Source organism: Desmodus rotundus, chromosome 3 (assembly GCF_022682495.2).
Source record: "Desmodus rotundus isolate HL8 chromosome 3, HLdesRot8A.1, whole genome shotgun sequence".
Classification (NCBI taxonomy): Eukaryota; Metazoa; Chordata; class Mammalia; order Chiroptera; family Phyllostomidae; genus Desmodus; species Desmodus rotundus.
Window position 1 is genome coordinate 12,733,841 of NC_071389.1, and position 24,324 is coordinate 12,758,164.

At 58.3% G+C, this 24,324-nt stretch overlaps 1 protein-coding gene across 7 annotated transcripts in view; it reads right to left on the minus strand.

Moving 5' to 3' along the window:
• Window positions 1–18,627, minus strand: part of RAP1GAP (RAP1 GTPase activating protein) — a 61,859-nt gene extending 43,232 nt beyond the window's left edge. For 2 of the 7 annotated variants that reach the window (XM_053920115.2, XM_053920114.2), the window contains exons 1-2: window positions 18,491–18,592; window positions 2,351–2,386 (exon numbers count right to left, since the gene is read on the minus strand). Coding sequence is in view for 1 of the 7 variants with exons in the window: in XM_053920113.2 (XP_053776088.1) it covers window positions 2,351–2,386; window positions 4,429–4,472 (80 nt within the window). In the remaining 6 variants the exon portion in view is untranslated. Of the gene's footprint in view, window positions 1–2,350; window positions 2,387–2,934; window positions 2,951–4,428; window positions 4,560–18,490 lie in introns of those variants that run through there. The other 5 variants (XR_008426348.2, XR_008426343.2, XR_008426347.2 and 2 more) reach the window with 5 other exon arrangements.
• Between the last annotated feature and the right edge of the window lie 5,697 nt (window positions 18,628–24,324).

A 24,324-nucleotide genomic window follows, 5' to 3' on the forward strand; every position in this document is an offset into this window, starting at 1 on the left:
TTTCAGAGCCACTAATGAGGCCAGCCTCGTTCTTCCTGCGGCGACACACAGACCCCCAAGGCCTCCGGCTCCGTGATTACAGGGAAAAGGCACCTGAGGACAGGGGCTGCCCACCCAAGCCCCCCACTCATCACAGGCAGCATCCAACTCAATGAAAGATCTGGTACAACGAAAGCTTCTGACTGTCAGGTGGGGCTCAGAGAAGGGAAGTGACCTGCCCAAGGTCACACCACTAGGATGTGGCAGAGGCAGATTCAAACCCATGTCTGCAGGCTCTGAAGGCCATGCTGTCCCCCCACCACCCTGGGCAAGAGCACGAATGTGTGGTCTGCAGGCGTGACAGGCAGCGGGGGTGGTGTTCTAGGGAGACAAAGATGGAGGGGAGGGTCAGGGAAGCAAACCCTCGACAGACAGTGATGAGGGTGGGCTGGAGGCGTGGTGAAGACTTGTGGAATGAATGGGAGGGCCTATGGGGTGGCGGCGTGAGCAAAAGCAGGGAAGTGGTGCTTACTGGGGTGCACATTCCTGCTGATCAGAAATGAAGGGCAAGGGGAGTGTGAGTCCCAGGCTGGAAAGGGAGGTGGGGGCAGGCCTTGAATGCCAGGAAATCATAATTAATAGTCAAAATGACCCACATTTTATACTAATTATATGCCAGGCACGGGCTGGGGGCTAAGTAATCAATCAGCTTTCAGAAGTGGGGGTGGTGGGGGAGGCCTAGGGGTTGGCACCTTGGACAGCAGCTCCAGCAGGGAGGGCGTGGGGCAAGACTTTGTGAGTAATGGACATTCCTGGAGATTTCAGAATCTTACTTTATAGGTGTCATCTGAGGCCCGGAGCAGAAAAGGGACTCGCCCAACATCACAGAGCAGGTTGCTTACTATTGGGCCTGAGCCCTCATCTATGACTCTTCGTTGAGGGCTCCCTAGAGTGGGCTTTGTGGGTCACCCTTCCATCTTCAAGTTTCCCTCAAGTGCATCCTTCACTGAGACCCCCCACTGTGGCCTGGAAGCCCTGGGACAGAGTGGGAGACACTCTGGACTCTGCAGACTCTGGGAGACCAAGATTTAAATCCCAGCTCTGCCACTGACGAACTTGGGGAAGTCACTTCCCCACCGCATTGTTTGCATCTGTAATTAGAGATAATAATCCCGAACTCGGGGATGTGGGAAAGATTATGTCAGATGACGCAGTTCAAGCACCTAACAGTACCTGGTGCACAGCAGGTGGTTGGAAAATGGGTTATTGGGATATTGTTTCTGAACTCCTTGGAGGAGAGATGGCATCTTCCTCACCTCCATCTCTCTCTCCTCACCCTGCCTCTGCTCTGCGCCGAGCACACAGTCTTACACAGAGTAGAGGCTCAAACTGACTGGGCACCGCAGCAGACAAAAGCCCAGAGAGGGGGAGTAAGCGGCCCCAGGTTACACAGACAGCCTCAAAGGAAAATAAAAGAGCAGGCCCTGGAGCTCATCCTGGGTGCCTCCCACCCCAGATGGGCTTCCTGGGGGCAATGGTGCCAGGTGGGAGTCATCCAGCAGCTGGGGACACTGCAGAACCTGGGGACAGGTCCTCAGCAGGGGCAGGAACCAGGAGCCAGAGCCCTCAGGGGCTCTCCGGCTGGAGCTGAAGTGGCAGCAGGAGCAGCCAGCTGGGCCCGTGTGATGCTGGTGCCAGGGAAGCCGGGAGGCACCCGCCTGCTGCGGCCCCGGGGGGTGCTGTGAACCCCGAGGTGAGACTGCACCTCCACCCACTGCTCTCCGTGTTGGGGAAGCTGCAGGCACAGCCGCCGCCTTCCCTCCTCCTCCAAACACAGGGTAACCTCATACTGAGGAAATGGGCTGGAGGAGAGGCTTCTGAGGGCTACGAGTGCAGGGGAACTAGAGGGGTTGGGGGTCAGCAAAGAGGCTCAGGGCCCCGGAGCCCAGCTGGGAGGAGCCACTGGGAGTCAGGAAAGAAAAGAGAGGGGAAGGAAGCGCTTTCACTGAGGGCCTACAACATGCCAGGCCCTGTTCTGTTCTGTTTTTACAACTTACACTCTGTTAAACAGAGTTTAATCTCCAGGTCACAGGTGCGCATGCCGAGTTCCAGAGAGGTTAGTGAATTGCTGAAGGTCACACACGCAGTGGCAGAGCTGACATTTAACCTGATTTGCCTGACTCCAAGGGGGGCTCTGGCAGGAACTGTTGGGGGAGAGTCCCTGGGGGCAGAGCTGGTGAGAGGTCTGCCCACCCCATCGCCTTGAGAGGATGGCTGGAGGGCTGGTGGGGTCTGGCCTGGTGTTATAGGGGGTGGTATTGGTTCCAGAGTGTCCCCAGGGAACAGCCACACAGATCAGCCCAGGACTTACCACACACTCCGGTGAGGGGTGAAGGACTTGTCCACCCTGAAACACAGCGAGAGGGGCAACAGGTGAGGGGGTGGCCCCTTCTTACCCAGCCTTGCCCAGCACCCCACCAACCCGCCCCTCGCAGAGGAGCCGGGAGGAGGTATTGATGCACCGTTTCCATCCCCCCAGGCTGCAGGAGCCCTAACATCAGATGAGGGACATGGGAAGGTGTGGGGTAAAAGAGTAAGGAAAAGAGGCAGGACTGGGGACACAGGGGTAGGAAGCAGTGGCCCGGGACAGGCTATGGGGTGGCAGAGGAGTGGGGGTCAGTGTGGAAGGTCCTGCAACGGGTGGAGTGGGACATGGAGCACAGCAGCTGGGGTCAGAGCAAGGATGTGGGGTGTGGTGAGGCCAGCTGCAGTGTGTCCAAACAGGACTAAAGGGTGTGGGTGTCTAGGAAGAACCCCGCCCCCCTCACAAACACACACTTCACCAGCAGTGTTCCTTGATCTGGGAGCTGGTGCTCACTTGTAGCCACCAGCGAATCTGGGAGCAGGACGTCCACCTGAGCGTCCTCCCCCATCCCATCCCCAACACACACGTACCCTGCCTCCAAAGCAGAGCCAGAGGAAGTCCTCAAGCCTCCAGAGTTTAGGGGCTACCCCGCCTTTATCTCCCCGAATCCCTCCAGGTCCTGCTTCAGAAAGCGTGTGTGGGCGGTGCCCCCTCTCAGGTGCTCCCCCGTCCACCTCTGAGGGCACCTTGGGGCTGGGAGGCCTGGAGAAGGCCCCGCCCTCCGCCTAGCTGGGGCCAAGGGGCTCAGCAGCTGTTGGGACAACAAACAGCACTTGCCTCCTGCCCAGAGCCCAGAGGAGAATGGCAAAGGGGCCCCAAACCAGACTCCGCCAGCTAGGGGGCACTGTCTGGGGGGACAGGGCCGGGGTCTCTCAGGGATCAGCTGATGTGGACTCTGCAGACGGGGACAGGGAGGCCAGAGAAGCCAGGACTTGCCCAAGGTCGCACAACAGAGCCCAGCCTGACTCTCTGGACTGCGTCTCGGTATCAGCTGACCAGCAGTCTCAGGGCTCAGCCAGGCTCCTCTCTTCACCTGATGGCTCAGCAGGGCGCCAGACAAGGGAGGCAGCCCACCCAGCCCCTCTGCCAGGGCCCCCTGAAGACTGAGTATCCACAAGGAGGGGCACCTTGGGCACACCCCCACAGCCCAGAGGGCACCTAGCCTGCACCAGCAGTGCTACCTGTGTGAACCCCAACTACTCCACACCCCAAAGGTGGGTCTTCCTTTAACTGCAGGGAGGCAGGGCCTGGTGAAGGTTATGCAACTACTTGTCCAGCCAGGGAAGAGGCTCTGGCCCCAGTCTGTCTACCCAGTCTTCCTCCCCATTTACCAAGTCTCTGCCCAAGGCAAGAACCACCCCCCCCGCCCCCCTCCCCCAGCACAACTCTAGGCCCCTCTGAGGAGGCACTTGGGGTCAAGAAGGATAGTGACCCGACATGGACCAGCCACCACTCTGACTACCACCCCCACCCCCAGCCTGCCCTGGTCTCCAGGCCCAGGCCTGGCAGAAGGGGGTCCCTGAGAGATGGGGGCAGCCCAGGGGTGGGAGGGGGGCGCTAATGGATTCCAGGTTCCCTTAGTCCAAAGCCTCAGTGCAGGGGCCCAGAGCATTCAGAGACCAAGTGAGGTCCCCTGCAGGGCCTCCCTGACCGGCCTCGGCCCACCCCACTATACATGCACCCAGGAGTGCGCACACGCAGGCCCGGCTTCCTGTCCATATACCCGCCACATGAGTAAGCAGGGTCACCCACTTGGGACACAAACACAGAAACGTTCACGCCCCCCCACGTGCACACGGTACACCCAACCACAACACACAGGAACACACACACACACAGCCCTGCACACTACACACCTACATCAAACACTTGCCTCGCACACACGCACAAACTCACAAACTAGGTACAGAACCACCCGAACCCAAGCCGGGGCACCGGCGGCCCTGCGCACACAAGTGCACACGCGCTCGCCCCTACTGCGCACCCCGCGAACGCACACCGGCGCCCGCGGCCGGCACACCTACCCTCCGTAGGCCCCAAAGGTGAAGCTGCGCTTCCGGCAGCTCATGGTGCCGTCGCCGCCGCCCGCCTGCCCATCTGGCCGCGCCGAGCTGGAGCTGCCTTCCCCGCGCCCGCCCGGGTCACCTTGGCAACTCGGGCCGCCCCTCCCCCGGCTACAAGCCCCGGGATTGTCTGCCCCCCGCGGGCTGCGGTCCAGCTGCCGGGGGCAGCCGCGTGCAGAAAGGGCCGCTTGTTCGCGCCGCCCTCGGACCGGGGCGGGGGCTTCGCTGGACTTTCCCAGCTGGGACCTTGGGGGCAGCGGCGGGCGTGCCCTCGGTAGCGGCGGCAAAAAGGAGTTAGGGGCGTAGGAGGAGACAAACCTTCCACCCCAGGCCAGGGACGCACCAGGCCGTGCGGACCCTCTTCTGGGGGCGGCACCCTCTTTCATCCCCCACCCGCAGCTGTTGGCGAATCTGTCCCAGTCATCACGAGAGGAGAGCTCACAGCAAGCAGGGCAGGCCAAGAACTTGGAATCCAGGATCAAATGGTCTGCAACGTGGTCAGGTCCGTGCCCTCCCTGAGGGTACCTCAAATTTCTCATCTGTAAAATGGAACTAACCCCCACCTGCCCTTGTGGTAATGGAATGAGTTACTCCATGCAGAGTGCTCAGCCCAGGCTTGGCACACAGCAAACGCTCGATAAATTCCAGCTACGAGCCCCAGACTAGGTTAGAAGCTCTGCTCAGGCAAATAAGTGAAAGAAGGAACCGAATCTCCAATGGCCCTTCTGTTGCTCACTCTCGTCCCCTTCTCCCTGGGTGAGGAGGAGGTGCAAAGAGGCAGGAATGGTGATCTCTACCCTCTTCTTGAAAATTCATCCAGTCTGGGTTCCCTCACTCAGCAACACTGGGCTGAGCCCTATCGTCCGTCACACATTCACTCGACAAACACTCTGAGCCCCTCCTCTGCACCCAGCTCACCTAGGGCTCACAGTCCAGTCCACCACAAGTAGAAGTGTGTCAGGAGACACGTGACACTGCCTGCCCCCAGGACTCTCCCACCCCTTCCAGAATGCCCACTCTGCCCCCCCCCCAGAGGGAGCGACTATTCTTCACCCCCGGCCCCCAAACCCAGGCAAGTGCCCAGAGCCTTGAGGTTTCCCATGGGGTTTTCTGTTTAAAAGGACTGCAGGCAACAGATGCACACTGGATGGAGGAGGGACAAGGAAGGAAGGACAACCAAGAGCACGGTGATAGGGTGACAGAACCCTTTCAGGAACTATTCCTTTTGGGCCCGGGGCCAGGTAGCACCATCTTCCCCTGGGAAATGACCAGTCTGGGTTCAGGACCCTGCAGTTTGCCTCACCAGACGGGGGAGGTGGGGCGCAGTCTCCCCATGTCAGACGAAGACCCGGATGACACAGCAATCACTTCTCTCTTGGGAGGTCCACCCTCAGCCCCCTCGCTGCTCCCACCCTTCCCCTGTCTCCCCACTCTGGTGGGTGGAGGAGCCCTTGCAGAGTTCAGACTCCAGCAGGGCAGGAGTGATTTCCTCCCCCGTAGAACTATCCCCAGGGTTGGTTCTCAGAGAAGGGTCTGACTCCCTCTTGGCAGGGTGCTCTGGAGCCAGGGCACATTCCTGGGTAGAGGGACCATGCCTGGGCGGTGCAGGAAGCCCGCTCCTCACAGGGCAGTTCATTGGGCTCCGAGGGGCACTGAGGAGGGAGGAAGTCTTCTCTTCCTGAGTGGGGGGGGGGGGGGGCGGGCAGAGAGCTGGCGGGAAGGGAGGACGAGGAGCTAGGCCTGGGCCACTGGGGGCTGTATGCAGTGCCAGGGCTGGGACCCAGGACTCCCGCCATACCCAGGCTGCTGTACCCCCGCACATGGCCCTCAGTCTCGCCAGTCTGCCTTTTCGGTAGGAATGATGCCTAAGTGGGCTCTGCATGTCCACTTGGCAGGGTGGCCAAGGGGCCTCCAATGTGCCAAGTTTCCCAGCCAGGCCTGGCCCCCGGGAAGTCCCGCTGGTATTGGGACAGTGGGCCCTTGAGAAGGGCTGTGGGGGCCACAAGGTTCCCACCAAAGACAAAGAACCCAGTGTGCGCTCCCGCCTCTTGATTTCTGACCAGCTGCAGCTGCCTCACTGACAAGAGCTGGGGGTGGGGTGGGGGTCACATTCCCTGAGCCAGGAATGCACAGGACACTCCCTGGCCAGCGCATGGTCCCTCAGGCAATAGCATCATTGAAATGCACCTTCTTAACCTGCAAGGCCACTTCCAAGAATTTAGCCTTTGCATCATGGCATGCGAGCCTGAAGATGCCAAGGACAAGGGACAGGGAGGCATGAGCTCCCTTCTTCCTTTCCCTCCAGCCTCTCACCTAGAAACCAGAGCCAGGTTGCCCCCAGGAGCCAGACCCTCCTTCTAGAAGAAAGTCTCTTTTGGGTCTCCTAGATTTGCACCCGGGTTGCTCAAACAAGTGTCAGACTGTGTGAAGGAGGAGGGAAGGGCGTAGGGGTGGAGTGTTGCAGAGCTTCCTTTCCAAGTTCACCCTGGGTTGAGCCCTGGGAGTTCTACCCACCTGCCTCCAGCTTCCACTTCCCAACCCACAGCAGGGAAATGTAAGCAAGGGGCAGACTCCTGAAAAGATTTCAGGCCTGGGCTCCAAGTGGGGCCGGTGGGGTCAATTCTTGCCAGGGTGCCCCGCAACCTCAGCTGCCCCAGCCATTCCCATTGAGGGTATCTGTCTGGGGCCTCCTGGGCAGGAGACAGGGCAGTTCTGGGCTTCCTGCCTGGCTAGCAGGCCCCTGTGTGTGTGGCTCTGTATTCATCAGTTTTCCTCCCTGGACCTCAGTTTGCTCATCTGTTAAACACCCACTCTCATCTTGCTGGGTTAGAGACAAAATAATGGAAAGATGCATTTGCCTTCGGAGAACTCCATTATCCACTATCCATCATCGAAGCATCATTATCCTTAGCCTGTGGCCTTTCCAGCTAAGCCACACCTACCCAATCCCAAGATGCTGCAAACCCTGAGCTCCTGGAGCAAGACTCTCCTCGGGGGTCCCCAGGCCCTGGGGAGGGTGGGAGGAGTGGGTGTGGCTTGGCTCCCCAAGCAGTGGTCCAGTGAGGTTACTGACCCAGCCATCTCCTGTCCTGGCTTCCTGGCTCTAAGACTCCTACCCCATTCAGTGTGTTCCTGAGACACCTGTCCACTCACAGTGTCCCCATCAGGGATCAGGACAATCTGGCCTGGACAAAATGGCCAGAATTAATGTCTCCACCTAATATCTCATAGGGACCATGTGCCTCTAAAATCCCTGATAGCAAAACCGTTCTAGAAACACAGACATACATGAGGGCATGTCTTCCTTCTCTCGATCACTCAACAAACACATATTGAGCCTCTGCCATGTGCCTGACACTGTCCAGGCCCTGGCGATAGAGGGTGAACAAGACAGGTAAAGTCTGGGCCGGGCCCGCACGCACACCCGCACTGGAACCGCAGGCCACGCAGGCGCTTGCCCTTGCACCGCGCACAGAGACATCTGGCTCGTGCCTGCGGAGATGGCTCAGATCAAACGCACGCGGATGTGCTCACATGGACACCAGCCCCTGCTCTGCAAACCCACATGCCAGTCAGGTCAAGCCCACACACACAGGTTCCCAAATCACCGTGTAATCACCTAATGACTGTGGCTGGGTTTGCACACACGTGTGAACACACACCAATGACAACAGATTCATGCACAAAGGTCACAGACCCACACGCCCTTAGATCACATGCAATACACAGACACATGTGCACAGACATGTCACACATACACAGTGCCCAGCTCACTACTGGGAAGAAATAAAGGTAGGGGAGAGGGTGGCCCTTTGAGGGTAGGGGGCGTACAACTGCTGCACCCCCAATGAGAGGGGAAGTCAAGGCCCTTCTCTGACACTGTGGGCTGGAATCCAGCCAGCCTTCTTCTCCTGGCCCCCTGTTAAGGGCCTTCCTGCCCACTTTCAGGGGCAAGTAGGCTGAGCTGGAAGGGAGAATGCCTGATGACCAGCGCATCACCCGGTGCAACAAGGCTCACCGAGCCCTGTACCAGGGGGCAGGAGACCCCAGCTGTGGCCCCAGCTCAGCTGGTCACTCATTCTGTTTTCTAGCACAATCCCTTCCCACTTTGGGCCTCTGTTGGTCCATCTGTAAGATGGGGGGTGGGAGGCCCTGACAACTCCTTAAGGTGCCACCCTCCCACTCAGCCAGTCTGAGATTCTGTGAGCCCCTCTTCACCCAGCCCAGTCCCCCACTCTGGCTGTGGTTCTCAACGAGGGGGTGGCATTGCCTCCAGAGGGCATTAGGAAAATACACGAGGATGGATTTTGTCCACGGCAATTACTGGGGATCATCACTGTCACTCAGTGGGTGGGGCTAGAAAAGCTAAGCTGGGAAGAGTCCCACCGGAAGAAGACTTGCTACTCAGCGAATATCTCCGCAGATATTCACGTGGGCGAAAAGCCCATTTACCCCATTCTAGAACCTAACTCCGGTTTATATATGTATATACACATGCATACAGGTGCAAGTACTTGGTTACTTTGTTAGGTCCTGGGGTGCGATCATGCTAGAATATTTATCTATGAAAGTAGAGGGCTTTTTCTTCTCTTAGGGCAGTATATCGTTTGGTTTTTTGAAATTAGGTGTGTAGGTAGGCCATTAGAGGGAAATGAATGCACCTTTAAAAAAAAATAAAAGTGCTCTGAAACAGACCTGGGGAGTCCGCCGCGGTCCCGGGCGCCCTCCGATGGCCACCACAGGAACTGCATGACAAGGAGCGGGAGGGCTCCAGGACCAGGGACAGCGCCCCGGGCGTCTCTCCTGGGGAGGGTGGGAAATTCCAGGGCGCCAGGAGGTAGCGCCCTGCGTTCCTGGCCCTGCACTCGCCATCCCCGCACTCCTTACTTGTCTCCTTCTGCGAAGGCTGTCTGCAGAGGTCGCCCTCTCCCTTCTCCCTGGAGCGAACTGCCGCGCCTTTCCCGGGCCACGAAGGCACACCTGCGCGCCACAATGACGGTAGCTGTGCAGACGCCCACTGTGTTCCTGCGACTCCCTCTCCCCCGGGACCCGTTCACTCCCTGTGCAGATCACCGGGCCGCACCTACGCGTCCTGAGACCTGTGTGATCCCCACAACAGCCCCGTGAGGCAGATTATGCAACGGTTACATGTCAGCCAGACTGATGGGGAAACTGAGGCTTGCAAACAGAGCAGATCCAGCTCTTCTGATGCCTCCTCAAGACCTCAGCCTCCCCGCACACACACCCCCCGGCTCAGTAAGAGAAGCTACCAGCTCCAGAGGCCCTGTGCCCAGCACTCTTGTTGGGCCGGCTCTCACTATCGCCCTGTAAACTAGCTGCTGTTATCATCCCCATTCAGACCAGGAAACTGAGGCCCGGCTGGGCTCGCCCAAGGGCAGGTGAAAGGAGCAGTGGCTGTAAAGATCCTCTGAGGACTTAACTCTGCTCTAAGTCACTCTCGGGGACACTGCTGCCAAGAAGAAAGTCCTTCAGACAGCACCCACTGCCCTTCCCTGACACCCCTGGAGGCCTGAACGCCTCCTCCACCTCAGGCCTTGGGTGCGGTGGCTGCATCCCTCACAAAGGAGCCCCATCTCCTCATCTTCACAAGCTCTACCTTCATGAAGCATCTCCCCAAGGCACACAGCCCGTGCTTACTAAATACTTGCTGCTTGGCTGAAGCCCTGCCTCCCAGGAACCAGGATTCTAACCCCATGACCACACAGCTGGGCACAGACTGTGGCTGAGTGACCCCCCTCCCACCCCCCGCAAGGAAACAGGCACGAGAGATGGACACAGCAGGGCACCGGCCCAGTCTTGGCTGCGTGACTCTAGCCTCAGTTCCCACATCTGGACAATGGAGATAGACTAGCTCTTAGCTCACAGAGTGATGCTGGGTATTAAGCAGGTGGTGTGAACGGGGAGAGGGCTCAGCACAGTGCCTTGTGCCCACGAAGGGCTTGGTGGCTGCTGGGTGCCAGTGCTGTTGCCAGTAGGGTCTTCTTTGGGATATTCAAAATCCAGAGAACCCCCTCTCTCCCCAGAGGGGTGAGTCAGGCTATAATGTACACTGTGGGCAAACGAGAGGGGCAGAGAAAGAAGTTGCAGACGCACAGTCTGGGGCTGGGTTTGGGGGGAAAAGAGGGGAGGGGCAGCCATCCTTGCTTAGGGGTGTCTGGAGACACTCTACCTTCTGCCTGATCTCTCACCCTTGACCCATGGCCTCTGACTCCAGACCAGCTCCCTGGGCTCCTCAGCGTAGTAGGCACTCCATAAACATTCAGTGAATGAATAATGTCCTAGGTCGGCTATGAACACAAAGATAAAGTCAATTTTTTCTTATTATGATATATACAGGGGCTGACATCAGCAGGGTCCAGAGTCAGAGGGACCCGCTTTAGGATCCTTGCCTCTGTCACTTCCTGGTGTGTGACTGGGCATTTTCATAACCTCTCCAAGCCTCAGGTTTCTTCACCTGTACAAGGGATGGTAATGATGAAAGTGGTACCTGCCTCATAGGGTTGTTCTTAGGATTCAGTGTGATGTGCTTGGCGCTGGCACAGAGTAGGCCCCCAGCAACTGGGCGTGTCTTTACTTTCTTACTGGACATGTGCTGGCAGAGCCTCGCAGAGTCAGGAGACCCCCGTCCCCGGCTCAGCTCTGCCATGGGCTCATTGTGACTGTGGGCAGGTCCCACCCCTCTGGGCCCAGTGTCCTTCCCCATATAACGAGGGCTCTCCAAGGAGCCTGTGCAGGCTGATTTTCTGGGGCAGCCTGTTCCCCATGGCCATAGTGGGTGGAGAGGCCTCTAGGGAACAGGTCTGACCCTCAGTCTATTGCTCTTGTTGAGGAGAAGGGGACCATGTCCCCACAACAGGGAGAAAGGCAGGGGGCACTGGGAGTCCCAGAGCTTCACCTGATACCTGCCTGGCTCCTATGCTGACCTCTCAGAACCAGCCCCCTGCCCCACCCCTAAAGCAGGATGCAGTCCTGAGCCACACCTCATGGGCCCTAGGCCTCAAGGCCCCAGGGTGGTGTGATGAGCTGAGGGGGGAGGGAGAGCTGGGTTTGGAGCCCAGTACCAAGGCCAGGCAGGTGTGTGCCCAAGGCCCGCCTCTGCCTCCCTGAGCCTCGGGATCCTCAGCCACAAAGTGGGGAGGGGAACAACTGCCACACGAGCTCTGCCAGCCCCAAGGGCTCTGGCACGCACGGAGGCAACCCAGATGTGAAAGCCCTTTGTGAATTGCCACCATCGGGCGTAATCATAATAATTATTATCTGTAAAACGAGGGGGTGGGACCAGCTGATCTCCACGGGCTCCTCTCCAGCTCTGGTGCTGAGGATTTCTTGGTTCCCGGGCTGGGAGTTCAGGCAGACAGAGGGGGCCTGGGAGAAGCTAGTATCTGTGGGATTGTACGTCCCTGGGAACATCTGCAAACAAATCTCCCCATTCATCCTCTTTCCCCAGCCCGTTCCTGGCTGCTGAGCCCCAAGGACCGGCCATGGGGAAGGGACAGGGAGGAGGGAGGAGCTGGAGGTTCAGGGGCAGGTCCTGAAAGTGTGGGGACAGCCAAAGAGCTGGAGCTGCATGACCCCTGCCCAGAACCGCCCCCACTCACTAGGGCACAGCCCATTCCCCTCTGTTGCGCACTCCCCTCCCCACATACTTCTGCATGCAGTACACGGAGTGATTGAAAGTGGAGTCAGACAGCCCTTAATTCAATCTCAGCTCCAGCCACATACCAGCTGGGTGACCTTGGGCAGGCTAATAAAGGTTGCAGTGAGGATTAAATGAGATAGATCCGTGAAAAGTGCTTGGCAGAGGGCCCAGCTGCATTCTGCCATCCAGCCTCCAGTCGGTTTCTCCCCTGCCCGAACCCCCGGAACCCCTTAGCCAGCCAGCCAGTTCTCATCCTGGGACATGGGGCAGACCTCAACTGCATGGCGTGGGAGCAATGGAGGGGGCAGGGCCCAGCTTTCTCTGCCCCGCAGAGGACCGCTGAGGGCCAGACCTCTCTAGCCAGCAAGGCCTGGGGGCTTGTCTGGTAACTGGGACAGGTGAGCACTCTGCCCCAGGGGCTCTTTCTGGTCCTGTTTCTGGGAGCTTGAAGCCCTGGGAGAGGGAACGTAAGGACGCCTTTTTGTACTCAGAAAGCTCCCACATCTCAGGCGGAGGCAGGTGGTGAATGGGGTGAGGCTGAGCCCACCTACCCAGAGCCTCCAACCCAGCAGCATCCAGAGCCTGAGGCAGCACGAGAGCCTGCCAGGCCCTGTCTCAGCAGTCTGCCAGGGGTGGACGGCCTCTCTCGGGACCCCTGAGGCTGGGCGAGGACCCCCTGACCGGTCGATGGCACGCTCTGCTTTTGAGAATGGGAGAGTCAGGGCTGCCCCAGCAGTTCCGGCACTGAACTAGCAAGCAGAGAGGAGTTCCCAAGGTCACCGTCCATCAGCTACTCCACCCCGTCCCCCAAAGCCCTAACTCCAAGGCATGTGGCCTCGGAGAAGGCGGTCTGCTGAGCTGGGGACCGGGATGTCTTTCTCTCACGCACTTGGCCCCAAGAACTCAGGAGCAGAGCAGAGGGCTGCACCCACATGCCTCACCCTCCATTTCCTCTAACAGTCTGGCTGTGGCAGGCGTGTGGCTCCTGTGGCCTTGAGAAGGTCATGGCCTTTCCATCATCTCATGAGTCTATCCTCACCCACAGTCCCCCCAAATCCCAGCAGCCCCAATTCTCAGGGGAACCTGGGGAATAGGTAATTGCAAGAAACAACACGATGCCCCAGAGACAAGACACACCTGAGGCGCACTCACAACTTGGCCATCAGCTCGGTCCCCTGGAGTCGAACTGCAAAGGCAGAAACTGCATCCACCCATTGCACGGATGAAAGGGAGGCTCACAGTGGCAGGTGATTCTGCCAAGGTCACCCAACTGGCAGGGCAGGGTCAGAGGGGGGCACAGGTCTCCTGATTTCCAGCACAGGTGACAGCCCCCTCCTTCCCTGACCGGCTGGTGCCAGGTCGTCTCGCTTGCCCCTGGGATGGAAAATGCTGGAGGCTTTCCTTTGTATGCCTGGGAAAATGAGCCCCAGGGAAAGAGCCACAGATGGCAGGGGCAGGGCAGAGAACTTTGCCAGGCTGTTTCCTCACTCCTGGCTGGTGAGCCTGGCCAGGTACCCGAGGCCTGCCCACTGAAGGCTCAGCCAGTCCCTCCGATGGTTTCCCCCACTGGCTTTCAGGGAAATGCGAGCTCCTTAGCCTGGCATTCAAGGCCCTTCATAAACTGAACCCCGTTCAACCCTACACACACCTCCCACTGAGGCAAACCCGGTGCTCTGATCACGGTGAGCCCAGTCGCGACCCCAAACACACTCAGCTCCTTTCACCGTGGAACTCATCATTCCACCCACAGCCACCATCACCACTCACTGACCACCTACTAGGTGCCCGACATGGACTGCTCAGGGGAAACTACCCATCTCGCACGAGGACAGCGATGCCAACTGCCTTGGGGACGTGGAGCTATGAAAAAACTACCCACAACCCCAAAACACTGAAAAAAAGGCTTATTTTTTTCTTGCTGTAATAAAATATTTGAAGTTTTTAAAACTATTCTTCTCCACACTTTTCTGTCATTTGCTTTTCTTCCTGTGCATTCATATCTCTGCGTGCGGCTCCACGTTTTCCACAGAGGCTCCCGGTTGCCACGTCTGATCGGCACAAATAACACTCCCGAGGGGACAGGCAAACCAGGGCTCGTCTTCCCTATCCCATGGAGGAGGTGAGGCACAGAGACAGCAAGAGACTTGTCCAAAGGCACACAGCAGAGACGGACTCGGATTCCTGACAACTGCCAGCCCATCGCCTCTTGGAGCCCGACGAGTGCCCGTGAGGAGCTGGGCGTGGCCCTGGGCATTTACCTACATTAGTCTCCTTAACCCTTGAAACAACCTCATCAGGTGCATGAAGTGGGTGATCCCTACTTTGCAGATAAAGAAACCGAGGTGTAGCGACTCGCCCCAAGTTGTGCGGCTAGTCAATGGCAAAGTCTGAATTTGAACTCAGGTCTTCTTCTTCCGAAAAGGGGCCCAACAGAGGGTGGCCCCATGCTGGCAGAGGCACTCTCTAACAGAGTGTGGGCAGGGCACATCACCTCTCTGAGCCTTTCCCCCTCATCTGAGGTGTGGCCACAGTGAGGCCCCGCTGGGCTGTGGTGGGGACCCAAGGCGGCCACACCCAGCTCAGCTCTGTATCCCTGGGACACACTGCATGCTCAGTATCGCTTAGCAAGGGGGCCAGCGAGGTGAGGTCCCACCGCTGTGCCAGCACATAGCACTGGCATCACAAGTCTGGGGAGGCTGGTATCCCTGCGGGACACCCCTGTTTTGGGATGCCCCCCACCAGCACCCCTCTGCTTCTCCCTTCGTCCTTACTGAGTCACTGCCTGCAAGTACTAGTCTTCAGCCCTAAAAATAGAGGACATTTTGGGGCAAGAAAATACCTGCAGATATAAATTACGGCTGCAGCCCCTGTTCCCAGGCCCCCTTCTGTTGACCCCAGGTGCCATGCCAGGAAGTCCCAGACTGGCAACCCCTGCTTGACCTAGTGTTGACCTAGAGTCTTCAGTCTGCCAGAAGTCCTTAGCCAGGGCACCGCCCCGCTGCCCAGCAGAGCCAAACTTCCCCTCCTCATTAGCATAGGGCTGCCACCTGCCCCTCACACTCCCTAACCAGGCTGAGCTGCCTCTCAGATCTGAAGGTAGTTCCCAGACAGGGGAAATGACTTGCCTGGGCCACATAGCCAGCAACAGGCCGAGCCAGGCCTGGACTCGGAACCAGTGCTCTGGCAAGTCTCGGGTGAGTGCCCAAGTGAGAACAGCAAAGCCCAGAGCCCTTCACTGCTCCGCCCGCCCGCAGCACCAGCTTGCCCTGGAGACTCATTTGAGCCCACAGAGGCAGCTCCCAGCTGCCGCTCTCCAGTGATGCCAGAGGCCCAGCCATGGGGTCAGGGCCCAGCCTGCAGAGGTTCTGCCAGGCGAGGAGGTAAGCAGAGGGGAACTCGGAGGATTCCCCTCCCTTCACACCAGCTGGCCCCTAGCCTTGCTGAGAGGGCAACGCAGAAACCAGGACTTGGCAAGGCCTCCTGGCAAAAGTGGCAAAGGAAATGAAACCCCAGGGCTGCTTGAGCCTGGGCTGAGAGTGTTCTGTCTTGGGAGGGGCCTGTGGAGCAGTACTTCAGGGGCAGCCAAGGGGGTGCCTGGGGGAAAGAGGCTCCTCTGGCAACCTGGCAGGTATAGGTATGCGTGGGGAGGGGCAAAAGGAAAGGAGGGTCCACTAAGGGGAAAATACCAGGCAGTCTCCCAGTATTCCTAGCCAAGCTAGGTTCACATAAGGCAGAAAAAAAGGGAAGAAGGTGAGGTTTTGCTGGAGGCGCTCAAAGGGGCCTCTGCCACCCCCTCCTGGGGTGACGAGGAGTTCACGTCCCACACGCAGGAAGCTGATGTAACGCAGGGTATGTGCACCTGTGGTGGCCTGGGTGGGGTGGGTGCCTGTGCCTATCCACCACACTCATCTTTAGGAGCATGGGATTTCCTGGGCTCCTCCCGCATGTGTGTGCACCGTGTGCGCCCTGGAGGAGGCAATGGGAGCAGATACCAGTCGGACAAGGGCTTTGGAGGAAGCTCTTCGCGCAGACACCCGCCTCCAATCTGTGTGTACATGGCTGGATGGCGTGTCTCAGTGTTTGCAGTGTTGCTCAGAGTCGGAGGCTGGGGTCTTGACCTGGGTGTGCCCTGGGTTCCTGGGTCTGGGTCTCAGGACACTTGTGAGCTGAGCCCTGCTTGTGTCTCTGTCTGGCTGCGCATGGGTCTCGGTGTTTGCACAGCACGTGTGGCTGCCCCGCAGCCTCTGACAGCCAGGACAAAGGCCTCCACAGACAGATGGGTGGCGAAGCAGACAGACCTGCCCCAGGAATCCTCAAAGGACCTCTAGGCTCAGGAACATGACAGCCAGGCAGGGGACGGGGCCTGGTGACAGAGAGGTGGGGAGCAGGGTCTCAGGGCTCCCTAACCCCAGGCCTGTGCAGACCCTGCTGAGGGGCTACGGCAAACGCAGCAGAGATTCTCAAGCCAAAAGAAGACCCTCTGCATTTCCAGGGCCAAAGGAAGAATCCTCTTGTCCCCTGGGAGGGGCTGGGTAGTTAGAGCCAGGACAGAGACCTCCTGAGACCCCTGCCAGGGAGCCACCCTGGGGCAGAGAGAAGAGGGCTTTGCCCAAGGAAGGCTGTGAGCTGGAAAGATGCAGGGTGGGAACACGGTCTTGGTTGTGAGAAGGGGAGGCAGAGCCAGCATGGGATTCCCAGATGGGGAGAAGGTCTGAGTTCTGGACCCCGAAGAAGGTGGCGGGGTGCTCCTCAACCTGAGCCAGCTTCTCCACCTCCACCCAGGTGCACCCCGATGGCACAGGGGAGCAGGTCCACTGCGGGCCACTCCACCCTGTCACCGACCCTTCCTCCACCCCACCACTGTGGAGATCACACGGATCAGGAGTCAGAAAACGGATCCTGGCCCAGGCAGAAGGCGGCTCTGTGACCTTGGGCAGCTCATTTAGCCCCTCGGAGCCACAGTTTCCTTATCTGTGTGATGGGGACCTCAGCCCCTGCCTTGAAACGCTGCTGTGGATGGGAAGGAGCTCACGCCACTTGAGGATTAATCATTACCCTGGAATTCTTTCCAAGGCCATTAAGGCACCATCTCCCCTTCCCCAGACCTTTCAGCTGCCAGGGGTCTCAGAGCAAGGCTGAGGTCCTAGAGAGAGAAGGGGGATCCCTGGGACCAGCTGGGCATGAACCCCCCCAACTCAGCTGCTGCCCTTAGCTGCTGTGCCAGGCCAGTCGCCCTTCAGGGGTACTTTGAGTTCCTTCTCATTTGTTAGAAAACTCAGGGTTGTCCCCCACCCCCAGTTTCTTCCCTCAAACACCCTGGGGAAGGAGGAGCAGGGTGGGCTAGGAGCCCCCACCCAGCTCCCTTCTAGGAGGAAATGATACCCTCTTACTTCATTTCCCCTCCGCTTTTCTCTCCTGCTATGCCCTGACCCAGCTTCTCTCAGTGCTCCCTCCTGCCCGCCTCTGACTTTGGTGAGGAAGGAGAATGATGCCAATGTGCCATGTGGGAGGGCTGGGGTGTCCGTCCTCCTTCGCTCCACCCCAGGCAAGAATTTGGGGGTCACGCACAGGTCAGGGTCTGATGACCATGGAGGAGGGCGCTCACCTACTGAGCTAGCGTGTGCACGTGTGTGTGCGTGCGAAAAGACACACAGGGTATCTTTCCCAAGCCCAGGCGCCCCACGACTGGCACCAGAGCGCCTGCGGGGCGCGGGGACCGCCCTGTGGATTCCAACCTAGCCTTCAGATCCTGCGGAACCAGGGGAAGCGACGAGGGGGCGCCCGACTGCGTGACGCGTGTGCCCTACTCCGCGGCGGGTCACGGGAAGGGGGAGGGGGAAACGCGCTCGGTCCCTGAGGAAAAAGGACATCACCACCCTCCCGACTCAGGGTCGTTGGACCTGGGGACCCCCCACTTCCCTCCTCCGAGAACCCGTGCGCCCCCTTCTGGGGATGTTAAGGCCGCTCCCGAGAGATCGAGGGAACGCGCCCACTTCCTTCTCCTATCCCTTCTCCTCGTTCTGTACTCTGAACCCCAGGCGCCCCCTCCTCGGGTGGAGCAGAGGCAGTAGCCCCCCACCCCACGCCAGGGGGTGGGACCCGAGGCCCCTCAGCTGGGCCTGGCCCCACCCCCGTAGGCGGGGGGAGGGGGTTTGGCCGGCTCAGCCTTGGCCTGGCCCCTTGCTCCCCACCTCCAGCCGCGGCCAAGCGGACCCTGCACCCCCAGCTGCCCATCCCCAGGACCCGGGTCCCGCCCGTTCCCCCCGCCCGCCGGCGCGGGGTCCTGGCTGCCGGTCGTGGGGAGTCCGGAGCACCTCCATGCCTTCCTCTTCCCAGGGCCGCGCCCCGGCGGGGCGGACTCACCCGCGGGCCTGGGCCGGGGGCGTCCTGGGCTCGGCGCTCCGGTGCCCGCGGCAGCCGCTGCAGCTCTGCTCCGACGCGGCTCCGCCGCCGCCGCCGCAGATCGGGGAGGGGACGTCACGTGACCGCCAAGCGCTCCCGCCCCGCGCCGCTCCCCCCTCACTGCGGAGCCCGAGCCGCGGGCGCGGGAGCCGCGGCCCCCACCCTGCCGCCCGCCGCGCGGCCGCCGCCGCTCACAACAGGTCCCGGGGGCGGGCGCTCTGGGCCCCCATCTTACAGGTGGGGACACTGAGAACCAGAGAGGGCAAGGACTAGCTCAAGGTGACACGGCTAGACTGGGGCAAGGCCCGGGCGAGAACGCAGCGGTCCAGCCCGTGCTCCAAGGGGAGGAGCACAACCGGGGCACGCAGGGGCGACGGGAAAGGCGGGCTAGGCGCCCTAGGCCCCAGTGGGCTCCGAATGTCTGCAGGGACCGGGAGGAAGCACTAGGCGGCTCGGCGTTAGCTGGGCGTGGAGGCTGTGCCCCTGTGCATAGTGACAGTCCCCAGCGGTAATCCGACTATCGGCTCCCAGACATGATCCCTGGACAGGGCAACTCGCTCCCCACTCCCGACCTAACCGGAAACGGAGTGGAGGGGGAAGGTGGGGTCGGGACAGGAGTTGAAAACCAAGCAGGAAGGGGTCGCAGAGATCCCCTTAGTGTGACGCCTGAGGCCCACAGAGGGGAAGAGATTTGACCGAGGTCACATGCAAGGGAGCAGCCACAGCAGCGCAGCCGACACTTGTGGCTCCCGGGTCCCACTCCCCACCTCTCCCTGGTCTCCACTGGGCTCCTCTCCAAGGGGCAGCCCAAGATGAAGCAAGGAAACAAGCGGTGTGTCCACAAGGTCAGAGCTGTGGGGGACAACGGGTGAGGGTTCGCTTGGTGGCCCCAAGAACATGCCCAAGTCATACAAAACATTGTTAGAGGGGATCTTTGAGACCTCTGGACCTCACTCCCTTGCTAATAACTGGGGAAACTGAGGCCAGAAAGGGGAAGAGCCAAACCTCCATTTCATTAACCATATATAATTAGTAGGTCAAGCAGACAGGACCTCTAAGGTCAGCCAGTCCAAGAGCCCCACCTCCCAGGTAGGACTTAGGGAGGACTCAAGTCTTGTATTCATTTATTCAGCATATTTATTGAACACCTGCTGTGTGCTTAACAAGTGACTGTCAGTTCCACCTCCCCCTCTATTTCCCAGCCGCCCCTGGGACTGCATTTCATTAAGGAAAGGATGTGGGGCCTCCGGCAGCCCTGACACCAGCCTCCTGAAGATCTGAGACGTGCAGGCCCGCGTGTTCAGTCCCAGGGAGCTGTCCCCCGCACACAGAATCTCACCCCAACCGAGAGATGAGGATTAAGGGACTAGCAGGACAGGCCTCACTCTCACCCCACCCCGGCAAATGTGAAAAGGCAGGAGGGGCATGGGATTGGGCACTTACTTTCGAGTCCTTCTCTGTCATTCGCCCTCCTGCAAGCTCCCGCCAGCAGTGGGTGAGAGAGAGGCCCCACCCAAGGCTTCTCAGACTTCTAGGAGTGGCCTGATCCCAACAGAAGTCCCAATTCACTGGGTCAGGGCCTGAGTCCCCGCATTTCTAATAAAGCTTTGCAGTGTTGCTGGTGCTATGGGGCCACAGACATTCTGAGTGGCGCTGGTAGAACAAGGTTAAGTTCAGGGCAGGAGGAAGATGACTGCTCAGCTCCAAGGACAGACTCCTGGAGCATCAGCTGCTAACTCTGGGCCCACCCCACCACTACCCCTGGGAGCCCTATCGTTTCCCACATAGCATGCAGCCTCGGCCTGGATCCCAGGCCCTTCTCAGGGTGCCCCACGGCTACCGAGTTGATCTGAAGTGGTAACAAGAGGGAAGAAGTTGAACTAGCCTGGCCAAGGCACTTCTGGAGACGGCGCAGAGGGGATTTCGTGGTGTAGGAATCACCGCAGCCAGGTAGGTTCTGCAGGGCGCTGGTTCTGGCAGATGCTTGGTGAAAACAAACCCTGTTTGGGAAGGGCTGGCTGAGGGCCAGCGGACCTCCCGAGGCTAAGCTGGCTTGCCTACAGCCAGGCTGGGCTCACACATCTCCGGAAGGGCATACACATTCCCGGGTCCTCGGAAGCATATCTCTTTCCATCCTGTGGCTTTTTTTCATCTGCTTGGCTGCATGGATCCTTAATTCTAATCAAGGGCCGCTTCCTGCTTCTCCCCGTCCATGCTGAGACAAAGAGACAGTGAACTCCCTACTCTGGCCGGGAAGGCCACGCTGATGGTACCATTCCAGACTGCCAGCGGAGACAAAGGCGCCCCACCTGAGGGGGGCAGACAGCGGCGAGGTGCAAAGGCACTCGGGGAGGAGTTGCAGCCGTGACCTTTCATGGTCTGGACCCGGCAGACTCCAAGATTCCCAAGACTCTAAGGTCCTGTGGGCACCGGGGGACGAGGGAGGAAACGTGCCCGACCCTGGCTGAGTAGGCCAAAGAACGAAAGGTCTTCTGTGCCAGGCCTCTTTATTTCTTCTTTATAATCAAGGAGCTTTTCAATTACAGCATTTTCTCTTCACAGAAAACCTCAGTGCAAGAGCCTTATAATCTCTAGCCTGTCCTGGGGGGGGGGGCACCTCCTGAGACTGTCAGGGGCCCTAGGGAGAAGGCAACAGTGCTGTGCTGCAGGGGGCTGGGCACAGAGCCTGGCATGGAGCCTGGGTACCGAAGGGAGGATTGGACAAAGGCCCCGCAGCTCTGCTTTCCCTGCCCTATTTCAATCCAAACTACTCAGGACTGACCACTCACGCATGGCTGCCTCCAGGCGCACGCCTTTCTTTTTCACTTAATGTGTTGCAACCTTGCCACTACCCCTGCTATCCCCTCCCCCCCTGCCACTGAGAGAGGAAAGCTGGCTTCAAAATATCTGCCATCTACGAAGGCTGGAGGATGAATGTGTGCATGGCACAATGAACTGGGAATAATGCACGATGGGAGTTTTACAATGGCAGTGACACCTCTTGGAAATCACTCTCCTCTGGGAGCCCACCCCTCCCTGGCAGGATCAAAGGGGAGAGAGATGGGGCTAGAGACTGCCCAGCAGGAGAAGCAAAGGGAGAAAACTCAAAAGCAGGGGGACCCCAAGTTGTGTTGTCTGTGCAGTAGTAAGGTCTAGGAGGGGCTGGGGGTGTGTGTGTGTGGGGGGTCTGCAGGAGTGACTGGGAGAAGACAGTGCCATTCTGGTGAGGATGCAGCCCCGGGGGACCCACCCTTGGGAAACACAGAGGTCTGGATCAGGAATGAGGATGCAGCTGGAAATCCCTGAAGGTGGGGCCAGCTCTGGCTCTACCAAAGTAACAGAAGCTGCCTCCCAGAGAGGTCCTGCTGTCACAGAAAAAGGAGCGTCTAGTGGACCCTGAAGTGCTCATTCATTTTCCTTGCTGAGGACGTACCATGTGGCTCGCTGTGGGATGCAGGGATGGATAAGATGGCGGAACCCCTGCCCTCGGGAGCTAGAACAGGCTGATACTAATTAGGTTGATTTGTTTCTGGGATCAGAGTGGTTTTAGGTGCAGACATAAGATGCAGCCCAGCCCTAACTCTGGCTCCCAGAGAGACAAAATGTAAATTCACTCTAGTTCCAGAATTCTAGACAGTCTAGCACAGCTTGGAGTCTCTCACCCAGAGAGCCAGTGCATGCTACAGATGGGAGAAGATGCAGCGAAAACGCCAGACGTAAACCAACCTCAGAAGCGACTCGCAGGCTGATGACAAAACAAGAGAAGTCCTCAGAGGCAGTCCAGTTGGGCGATTTTCCAAATGTACCCCCTGGAGCTTCCAGGGAGTGGGTGGGTGTGGGAGTGGAGCAGAGATGAGGCCCCGCTGTCTCCTTCCACCTAGTGCATGTTTGACAACTTCCACACGTCCAACTTCCTTTCAGAGAACACTGACGGGGGCCCAAAGGGAAACACACTTGTCCAGGATCATAAAGAGCGGGTAGCGGCTCAGCGTTCCCTAGGTTACGAATACAAACACAGCAGAGCGCACGGCAGGGGAAGCAGGGACCAAGATACAAGTGTGCAAAGGCCAGTCCGTGTGCCAGCTGGCCATGATTCAACCCTGGACAGAAAGCCTAGGCCTTCTGTCTCCCCTGGGGTGTGTCCCCCACTTCCTGTGGCCCAGGGCCGGCCTGCCTGGCAGCACTAACAGATCTGGAATTCAAGCTGCCATTCCAGCTGCTGTTATGAGGCTGGCTCCCTTCCTGACCGAGAGCAATTTCACTTCAAAGGGCCTGGCCCTCTTCAGTCTTAGCCAAGTCCTTGAAAGCGGGGTGCTTTTTTCCCTTTTTTCTTTAAGCACGGTGGTGGGGGAAACAGACGATGCCCTCTATTTCAGACTGATACGGTAATTATGTTGGACAAGCTCTTACGACTGTCTTCGCGGGGGATTCGGATGGCCTCGTGAATAGGAAAGTGTGACAACTGTGTGAGAAGGCCAACATGTCACTTGTGCTCGTGGGATCGTGGCCATTTGGCGACGGGACCCACTTCTTCAGGGGTCACGGTCTTGCTTCTGCCCGGGGGACACAACGAAGGCTTGGTCCAGTAACCAGCCAGCCAGTGCAGGTCCCAGTTCTAACAGCAGACCAAAGTCACCCAGAAGAGGTCATACAACTCCTTGACAAGTCACAAGATGAATTCCGCAACCTCCTTCTTCCCAACACTTTGAAGAGGCTCAGAAAAGATACTTAAATCTCACCCTATGAAGAAATATAACCAACTTGTCTGAAACATGCATTTTAAAAAAGGGATGAACGTGACGTGGTTAGCAGTATGCTGTATTAATTTGACAAAAACTGGTCCCGCGGTTTATTTGTTGGGGAAGCGAAAGCACAAGAAATACCTGTTCTGTGTACTCTACTTTTCTTCGGTTGAGTTGAGGGTAAGGGAGAGAGGCATTGATTTGTTGTTCCAGTTTATGCATTCATCGCTTGTGCCCTGGCCAGGGATCAAACCTGCAACCTTGGAGTACTGGTAGCTCTAACCAACTGAGCTACCCGGCCAGGGCTGTGTACTTTCTCCTGAACAATACTATTCACTATGTCTCAAGAGGTAAATAGAGAATGAAAAACATGACTCTCCGGTCAGAAAGGAGACTGTAAGCACTGGCCAGTCTCCTGCGTTACTTTGTGCCGCCTGGTGCCTGCCTAGCCCTATTTCCAAGGCTCACGGCACCTGTTCCTGATGTTCTTGGCAATGAGGGTCAAAACATGGGAAGCTGCCCCTCTGGGGCCAGACCTGCCCATCAGAAAGACATACATGGTCCAACACACATTCTAAATGTGTTCTGAATACCTTTCAACATGATCCTGCCAATAAACAGAGTCAACGAGGCTTAGTTCTGGCCGCTTCATTTTCCGCACGGGCCAAGGAAGGATTTATGCGCTAACAGGATGACCAAACACCTTTCCAGTCACCACTTGAGCTCCAAGGGCTCCCTGCACTAGGTGGTTCTAAACTCGAGAAGGGGTTCCAGGTAGCTTGGCTTCGGTGATTCTTTTTGGAGACTTGCAAAGGGGACTCCACAACACTTCCTCACAAAGGCTACAACTTAATGACAAAGAGTAACACAAAGTATTTTACCATAAAACACCACTGCTTAACCTCAGTGTGGGAGGGAAAGAAGGCAGCAAATATTGCCTTGTTCTACAAGAAAACTAAGACAAAGCAAAGCAACTTGTCTTAGTTACAAGGTAAATGGTGAGCGTATCTGGAACACAGGTGACCCAACTTCTCACACTCGTCCTTTCAATAC